Here is a 10,097-nt window from a genome sequence, read left to right on the forward strand (position 1 = left end):
TATTGTGTCTTTAGAGGTCTAAAGTGAGCCTGACCGTGAAATTACCCAGACAACCAGGCTAAGGGAACTACATTCATTGGATGATTCGACTTAGCGGTAGTTCAATCATTGAAGGCAAGTACTGCACAAGTAACCCTATCAAGCTATATTATTTGGAGGCAACTTTAATGTGCCAAGTACAGACTGGGACATCAACGGATTCACAGCAGATGGCAGGGACACATTTTCTACAAACTTATCTCAAGCAAATAATTATTAGACAACCCATATGCTATGTAACTATTTTAGACATTTTAGTTACAAACACCTCCCCCCATGAACCATGGACCTTGCCGTTGGTGGGGAGGCTTGTGTGCCTCAGCGATACAGATAGCTGTACCGTAGGTACAACCACAACGGAGGGGTATCTGTTGAGAGGCCAGACAAACGTGTGGTTCCTGAAGAGGAGCAGCAGCCTTTTCAGTAGTTGCAGGGGCAACAGTCTGGATGATTGACTGATCTGGCCTTTTAACATTAACCAAAACGGCCTTGCTGTGCTGGTACTGCGAACGGCTGAAAGCAAGGGGAAACTACAGCCGTAATTTTTCCCGAGGACATGCAGCTTTACTGTATGATTAAATGAGGATGGTGCCCTCTTGGGTAAAATATTCTGGAGGTAAAATAGTCCCCCATTCGGATCTCCGGGCGGGGACTACTCAAGAGAACGTCATTATCAGGAGAAAGAAAACTGGCATTCTACGGATCGGAGCGTGGAATGTCAGATCCCTTAATCGGGCAGGTAGGTTAGAAAATTTAAAAAGGGAAATGGATAGGTTAAAGTTAGATATAGTGGGAATTAGTGAAGTTCGGTGGCAGGAGGAACAAGACTTTTGGTCAGGTGACTACAGGGTTATAAACACAAAGTCAAATAGGGGTAATGCAGGAGTAGGTTTAATAATGAATAGGAAAATAGGAATGCGGGTAAGCTACTACAAACAGCATAGTGAACGCATTATTGTGGCCAAGATAGACACGAAGCCCATGCCTACTACAGTAGTACAAGTTTATATGCCAACTAGCTCTGCAGATGAAGAAATTGAAGAAATGTATGATGAAATAAAAGAAATTATTCAGATAGTGAAGGGAGACGAAAATTTAATAGTCATGGGTGACTGGAATTCGAGTGTAGGAAAAGGGAGAGAAGGAAACGTAGTAGGTGAATATGGATTGGGGCTAAGAAATGAAAGAGGAAGCCACCTGGTAGAATGTTGCACAGAGCACAACTTAATCATAGCTAACACTTGGTTTAAGAATCATGATAGAAGGTTGTATACATGGAAGAACCCTGGAGATACTAAAAGATATCAGATAGATTATATAATGGTAAGACAGAGATTTAGGAACCAGGTTTTAAATTGTAAGACATTTCCAGGGGCAGATGTGGACTCTGACCACAATCTATTGGTTATGACCTGTAGATTAAAACTGAAGAAACTGCAAAAAGGTGGGAATTTAAGGAGATGGGACCTGGATAAACTGAAAAAACCAGAGGTTGTAGAGAGTTTCAGGGAGAGCATAAGGGAACAATTGACAGGAATGGGGGAAAGAAATACAGTAGAAGAAGAATGGGTAGCTTTGAGGGATGAAGTAGAGAAGGCAGCAGACGATCAAGTAGGTAAAAAGACGAGGGCTAGTAGAAATCCTTGGGTAACATAAGAAATATTGAATTTAATTGATGAAAGGAGAAAATATAAAAATGCAGTAAATGAAGCAGGCAAAAAGGAGTACAAACGTCTCAAAAATGAGATCAACAGGAAGTGCAAAACGGCTAAGCAGGGATGGCTAGAGGACAAATGTAAGGATGTAGAGGCTTATCTCACTAGGGGTAAGATAGATACTGCCTACAGGAAAATTAAAGAGACCTTTGGAGAAAAGAGAACCACTTGTATGAACATCAAGAGCTCAGATGGAAACCCAGTTCTAAGCAAAGAAGGGAAAGCAGAAAGGTGGAAGGAGTATATAGAGGGTCTATACAAGGGCGATGCACTTGAGGACAATATTATGGAAATTCACCTTGGTTTAGTAACAGAATTTGGAAAATGCTGAGGAAGCCAAGTGTCGCACTCTTGTTCAAAAAAGAATGCGGAAATGTTGCCAGGAAAAAGTTAGTAGACATTCATATATGTGAAGTACGCAACATTCACACTCGCATCTCAACAAAAGATCTTGCCGAGAACCCAAGAAAATTATTCTCCTACATAAAAATCAGTAAGGGGATCGAACACTTCTATCTCATCACTTGTCAACTGGACTGATATTGCAACAGAAGGCAGCAAAAGAAAAGCTGAAGTTTTAAGATTCACATTTAAAAGAATTGTTGACACAGGACAATTTGGGTCAATGGAAGCATCTGATTCCACCCCATCTGCTTTAACCCATGACATAAGGGTGTTGTGTGTGACTTCATTCTGGTGCAGAGTTTACAAGTTGGTTGTGTTTGTATGTGTCGTCTTCTTGTGTTTGATGGCGGTAAGTAATTTTTTTTGTGTGTGTATTTTTCTCGAGTTGTAACGTTTCGTGTACTGAATGTGTTTTAATTAACGTAGAGATGTTTGACTTTTTAATTTTTGAGGTGTTGACGTTTTGGTTGTTTTTCGTATAGTTGTAGGTGGTGGGTTTTTCATATCAATAGTTATGGTTTAACTATAAAGGTCAAGGTAAATGACCTATTTCAATTATTGTAGTTTTTGCTGTAGGCATTGGTGTTTAGATATTGTCAGCTGCGGTTGACCTATGTAGGTCAAAGGAAGTGTCCGATTTCTGTAGATCTTCGTAACTTTCTTTTCGTCATTTTGCGTGGATCGTGGTGTCTTTTTTTTTTTTTTACTGTTATATTCAACTTGTCCCCTCCCTAAAACCCCCAATTTCCCACGGCTGCCCCGTTAGTTTGATTGTATTTTTTGAGGGAGATGTTATTATCTTATTTATATGTATTTTCGTTTTTGTTGCCGTGTGTATGTAGTGACATCATAGGTGCCATATTGGAGATGCTTAGAATAGCCATTTCCACCATATTGATGGTGTCATGGATCAAAGCAGAAGGGTGGAATCTGTCACTTTCATAATCACTCATGTATCATCATTTGACTGTAGCAAGGATTCCATAAGTTGGGCATTGAAATAGAAATTCTGGCAGTCAGAAGCATGTGAAGGAGTTGAAAACAAGTCAGTCATTAGTTCCAGATGGAACCCCAGTTCGGATTTACAATAAGTCCTCTTTAACCCTGGCTCCCCACTTGGCTTGCCTTCTTCACAAATCTCTCCCCAGTTCAAAGTCCCAACTGACTAGAAAGATGGCTGATAACTGCTGTATATGAAGAGTAAAAGAACATACCTGCAAAATTAGACAAAAATCCTTAACACTGGGTTGCTAAATAAATTTGTATGTTTGGGTTATGTGACAAGTAACACTCACTTTCATCTGTGAACACAGAATCTGAAAATGATATTTTTGGGGCCCAACACAATAGGCAACTAGCATATCATACAAAATACTTAGTAGAAGTTTCTTAAGCTTCTGACTGTTAACTTCCATTCTGGAGGAGAGAATAATAAAATATGGAGAAGTTTCTTAAGCTTCTGACTGTTAACTTCCATTCTGGAGGAGAGAATAATAAAATATGGGTTGACCAAAGCGTCCGATCCCACCCGTCGGCTTTGTGGTGTGACGTCACGACGGTGCAGAATTTAGTTTGTGAGAGTGGCGTGTTTGTAGGTGTCGTTTTGATGTGATCGGTGGTGCTCTCTGGTGGTGTGTTTATGGGTAGCGTGTTATGTGGTGTATGGGGCTCATTTACGTGATAGCATTGCACGTGTGTGGTATTGGGACTATGCTTTCAGTGGAATATTTTTCAGTGAGTTGATGATTTTAGTTCTGTTATTTCGACGTTATTGTAGATTTTTTTTCTGTTTGTCATGTGTGAATTTTGGTAAATTGCTTCTTTTTATGTCTTACATAGGTATGGATACAACTGACAAGATCAACAGTTTTTGGTTGTCGGCGATGATGGGGGACAGTGCGCTGTCTCTAATAAAATTACTTCAACTGTTCGGATTTTTGGGTGAAGTCATTAAGTGTTCAGTATGTCGTGAAGATATGAGGCTTATTAAAGTTCTGGATTTTATGATTTGGTATAGGTAGTTTCTGTTGACCTATGCAGGTCAAGGGAAGTGTTTGATTCCAATTTGTGGGATCGGGAGCTGCTGTTGAGCTATATAGGTCAAGGGAAGTGGCCGATTCCAGAGGATATTATGTTTAGTGGAATTTGGGGAGTTTCGTGGTTTTTTTTTTTTTTTTTTTTTTTTGTATGGTGGTGTGTGCCTAAATTTGTTTATATTTACTTTGTCCCCATGCAAAACCCCCCAATTTCCTGTTTATATTTACTTTGTCCCCATGCAAAACCCCCCAATTTCCCACACTTGTCCCATTAGTTTCATTAGGTTTCTTGTGGGACGTGTGTGTGTGTGTGTGTGTGTGTGTGTGTGGGTTTTTCAATGTATTTTCATGTTTGTGGTCATGTTTACGTAATGACGTCATAGGCGCCATATTGGAGTCCTAGTGTATGGTCGTTTCCGCCATATTTGTGATGCTATGGGTCAAAGAAGACGGGTGGAATCGGACGCTTCTGTATTTCCTAAATACATTACAGAATCAGATAGAAACACACTTTTTTTATGTCTAGCTGGCACAGCCAGAACTCAAACCTAATTTTGCAATTTTTGTTTTCCACATTCTCTCAAACTCCAAAATCTGCAACTGTCTTTCTGAAGTACCAACTGTTGGATGCCAAGGTTTTTTTTTTTTTAATGTGACTAGAATTTTGTAATAAACCTCATTATTCATTTGGCCTGTTCCGATGACCAGGCAGGCCACTCACATTCTCCGAATAGCAAATAGGGACCCCTACAGTTCTTAATATGAAAGACTTCTTCAGTCTTCAAATATATTTCAGGGTGCTCTTACAAAGCAAAAACAATAGAACTTACACTTTGATTAAAATAACTGTCATTGATGTTGTGGTTGGAGTCAGCCAGCAGAAAATCTAAGGACATTCTCAAGTGCCACATGTGTTGTCTGTTTTATAAATTAACAGAGTATTGTCTTCACACCAGGAACAAGCCCTTCCCCATCTGCCATTACAATCCTGAGGTTTAATTTCAGTGAAATACAAAAAAGAAATTGGAATAAGCACTTAGTGTGCCAATTAGTACAATTTGAAATTGAAATTTGATTTCACACACTTCTGTTAAAAGAACTTATGACATACCAGAACATAATGTCAGACTTATCTGTTGCTGAAATGAAGTAAAACCTAGCAGTAGTACAGATCAGCATACAGTTAAGAAACAGGTCTTTGATACTTTTGGAATGCCTGTAAACATACTAAAACAAAATTAAGATGTCAAGAGAAAAATAGCTTACATGAAAACAAACAAAGTCAAATACATATCTCCAGTGTACATCTAAGGAGAAACTAACACTTCAAAAACAGACAGTACATGGCAGCAACAATATTACATAGCGCCAGATGATGGCAATATGCCAAAATGGGCTCACTATGAATGATATATAAAATAAAAACCATTTAAAGAGCAGTGCAACTGGCTTATATTCATAATAATAATTATGTCCTTAGAAGACATATTTTGCACTGCGGGCCCCAGATAACAAAAGCTATATGTGGTAGCATTTCTGATGTATACCAGCACAAGAGTTACCTAAATATCAAGAAAACTTTTTGGGTCAAATTTCACCTCCAAGTATCTCAATAAACCATCCACTTTAGTAAGCTAAATTTGTAACTCACAAAAAAGTTAGTACAGAAAAAGCCTCAAATTTTTTGTCAATACAATAAAATTTCTTAATCACTCATGCAGTGAACTCTATCAAACTATAATGGCACTCTTTCACCTATCTGAACTATCCAATTAGTTTACCAATTCTCAGGACTACAGCTTACCTATTTAATGAAAGATGTAACCTCTTAGTTTACCTAAACTTCTGATCCTCATCACAAAATATCTAAAACTTTGACTTTTGAGCACAGCAAGTGAACTGACAATGTTCTGTTATACCTATGGGCATGCCCAGTTAATTCGTGGTACAGTTACTAAAGATTCTTACTAATAATGTATAAGCATGTGCATATTAAAAGTGCAAACATATGTGAGCAGGTAGTATTTATGCTGCTTCATTTTACCGTTGAATTTCTAGAATTGTTCCATGTTGTTCTCTGCAATATGATCTGACTGAGAAAGAAAGGAGGAAGACATTATTTTGAAGCAAGAGACAAATTATACATCAACAATGTAAAGTAAAAAATAATTACTGAATGAAGCAAAATTAACACCTAGGAAAATTAGAAAAAGATATAGGTCAACCCAACTGAAAGGGAGTGAAGGGTTAAAGTACAACAGTAAATTGCAACATACTACAGTAGTCAACTCTAAAATAGTAAAAAACGAAGTGAAACATTGTACATGGTTTTCACCAAGAAGACCTGACATTCAGCTAAAGTGAAACCAACAAAAACCTGGATCACAACTCCCAAACATAACATTAGGAGAATACTGTAGAATGGGATACAACACACAGGCTTTGGAAAATGACGTTACAAGTTACCACACACAATACATTGCAAAGACAGACTAATGTTAAGGAATGTAGTACAGATAAAAAACATTGTTGACAAACAATTTATATGCCTATATTTCGAATCAAATTTTACATATGTAGTCCCCCCCCCCCCCCCCTTCACTTTTTTTTTTTTTTTTTTTTTTTTTGCAGTAGATAGGCCTTGTATCCTATTCTTCAGTTGGTGTGTATAGATCATTTGATGGACAGGATACCAATACTGGCAAAGACAGAAAAGCAACAAATGTAAAATTTATGTCCTGTACTTCCGCTGACCTATACAGGTCATAAGTCAACTGACGAATAGGAGACCTTTGTAGTTCAACTGGGATACAAGATGCCAGTGTTTTGTGTGTCACTGTTTTTGCTTTCGCTGTCACTAGTATCTCATTCGTAAGTTGACCTACATAATACAGAATATGAATCAACTGCAGAGGAAACAGCAACTGAAACAACTCATTATGAGAAAAAGTTATAATTCAACATGTGTACACAAGTGATTTGAGGTTACCACAAGCAACAAAAAGCAAACAATATCTACCTTTTCGTAAAACATTTATTTTTATTTACAATTATGATGCTTTGCCACAGAAGATAACCGATTTGCTATCTACACCTCAAGAATAAACTAATACCTATGATTAAAATAAGAAATCACTGGTCAATGCCTAAGAGTTGTATCCTGTTCTTCAATTGGCCCAACTTAAGGTTTGCCTGTGCATAAATGTAGTACCCTGTTAGGTATAGTGATGAGAAGACTAACTTGGGGAACATACTGAATTATTAAAGCAGCAGGGTTGCAATAATACAAGTGTATCAATATACTGTTCTTAACAGCTTACTTCTTCCTAGGCCTACATAAATCTATTACTCTCCCTTACGCTATTATTTATACCCCATTCACAAATATTGCAACTGTTGGCAAATGGCCCATGATGAATTACATACCTACGTAACTGGTTTATTATCCACTGCCGGTATAAATTATTTGACTAGTCAAAGCCGAGACACGGAACGACAACAAGCAAACACGGGATTATTGGATAAGAATTTGTCTAAAGAGACGAAATTTGTTCTCGTGAAAAAGAGCACACCAATTTCTGCATTTACAAGCTAAAAAATTCTATTTAATAAACACGTAATTGGTATAATTTCATAGGTAGATAAGCTGTCACTAACATTATTTTCGGTCCTGGGAGTGAACAAAGCAACTGAATCACGTAATAATTTCAAAATGACATCGAAACCATGGGACTCACAGAAGCCGACAACAGTTACTCAAAAATGTTTATGAACACATCTTTAATTCAACGGATTAATGACGGTCTGTTAGACGTAACTGAAGCAAAACTTGGTTTCAAATGTCACAACAAAAGAGTGACGAATCTATGACTATATTTTGAAACTACCAATATTAAACTCACTTTCATCCGTTTTAGTCGAAGTTTCTCCAGTTTCTCTCTAGCATCACTCTTCTTCGCAATTTCCGCCAACTTATCTCGGGCATCTGTCAACTTCTGTCGTTTATTTTGTATGATTTTCAACCGAGCATCGCTGATTTTTGTTATGCCCCCTCTCTTACGAGGCGCATTATTTCTTTTAACGTTTCGCGAAGATTCATTTTTCTGCTGGTTTCTTTTCAGCCTATAAAATAAAAACCTCATAAACACTTCACCTTATAACCACTACTTACAATGCACTGAAGAGTTTTAGTATAATATGAAACATTAAAAATCGAACTTTTTTAATGAACTTCATTAAATTAAATACACGTCACATACGGTTTCGCTGAAAACACTTGCCTTGCGCGCCCATAAGGGGTTTTCACTATTTTCTTTTGAATAATATCGTCAAGACTCATATCTACACTCGCCATGCTTTAACAATGTTTGGCTGTATCCAGAGACACATTTGAATTTTATTCCCACAACACCTTAGGCAAAGAGACAGTTAAAAAGGGCGACATTTCAAGAGCCACGTAATACGCCTTTCTTCGTAATTACATTTGTCATTAGTTTTACTTGCAGTTTGTTATAAAATATTTAAATTATCTGATATATCTGTAAATGCAGATGACAACAAACAGCAACATTAATAACAAACCAGATACTGTAAACTTTGTTAAACGTGTTTTGCAGATCTACTAAGTAAATCGCAGAAAAACTTTCAGAGAACTCGCTTTTGCTCTTTGTAGGAACATGAGATTGATTGGGTGATAAGGTAACAGCTATATACTGATTCTAAATTGATAAGCATACACAGATACCTAGGTAACAGAAAATAAAATTTCAATATTAAAAGCATAGCTTTTACAAACTTTAAAATCCCTGTCTTTGTTGATTTAATTGTGACACGGTCATGGTGTATAGCACATACTTCTCCTGTGTCATTAATCTGATTTACATTATCTTGGTATTTTGGATGCTTTCTACGTCCATCCTCATTATACTAAAAGGGAAACTGTGAAATAAAGGTTAAGCCTAGTTTACACGACGACATTGGGTTGTGCCACTCGTTGCGTGGAATGAGTTGCACGAAAGTGGTTTCATATATGACTGCAGACACGGCAAAACCAGTATACACTTCAGTCTCGTCGTTTTGGGAGCCCATGAGTCGTGTCTGAAATGAAAACTTTGGCAGTTGCACGTCGCACGAGTTGTGATAGAGTTAAAGCTTGTACGTGGAATCGCTGCATAAGGAAAAAAATAAGAAACGTGTTTCGATTCGCGACTGGATAAAGAAAAGACGTCAGCTCGATTGCTCATCATCCTTCCTGAAATTTATAACGGAAGACCCAAGAAGTTCTTCTAATTATCTCATAATCTCACCAGAACTGTTCATGTTTCTTCTAAATAGAGTTAATTATGCGATAAGGAGTAAAGGTACTGCAACGCATGAACCACTGTCGCCAGAACTGAAATTACATATCATATTGTGTGCATTACAATCGAGAACACTCGGCATGCTACAAGATGCGGTTTTAGGTGGTGATGATTTCTCATTAATACCAATAATTATTATTAACATTAACAGCAATAATTATTCGAAGCAGGCTGCACTAAGAAGAGAATGGTTTGCACACTACTCTATTGATGATAGATCTGAACACTGGCATTATTTCAAAATTCCAACACATGTGAATGGAAAGCACTGCAACAACATTTTAAATAGATGAATATTGAATAAAGACTGCAGCTTCTGGAATTTGTATAGCCTTCCCTCCTGTCAACAATATTCCTTAACAAAGAGTTGGTCAACTCGAACGATGGGATTTTAGTCTTGTAGACGAGAGCATTGCCACAGCTAGACTTACACTTGTTTGTATTTTTCTTAATTCAATTATATACATGCTCCTAACTCAATAAATTTCGCCCTGCAGCTTGGAAATTGTCAAACCATCTATAAGAATAATCACACATGAAGG

At 37.4% G+C, this 10,097-nt stretch overlaps 1 protein-coding gene across 1 annotated transcript in view; it reads right to left on the bottom strand.

Moving 5' to 3' along the window:
• LOC126485086 (uncharacterized) overlaps window positions 1-8,824 on the bottom strand; it is a 67,273-nt gene extending 58,449 nt beyond the window's left edge. Inside the window, exons 1-2 of the mRNA XM_050108695.1 lie at window positions 8,476-8,824; window positions 8,098-8,317 (exon numbers count right to left, since the gene is read on the bottom strand). Of these exons, the coding sequence (XP_049964652.1) occupies window positions 8,098-8,317; window positions 8,476-8,549 (294 nt within the window). The 5' untranslated portion in view covers window positions 8,550-8,824. The remainder of the gene's footprint in view (window positions 1-8,097; window positions 8,318-8,475) is intronic.
• Between the last annotated feature and the right edge of the window lie 1,273 nt (window positions 8,825-10,097).

This window comes from Schistocerca serialis, chromosome 1 (genome assembly GCF_023864345.2).
Source record: "Schistocerca serialis cubense isolate TAMUIC-IGC-003099 chromosome 1, iqSchSeri2.2, whole genome shotgun sequence".
Taxonomy (NCBI): domain Eukaryota; kingdom Metazoa; phylum Arthropoda; class Insecta; order Orthoptera; family Acrididae; genus Schistocerca; species Schistocerca serialis.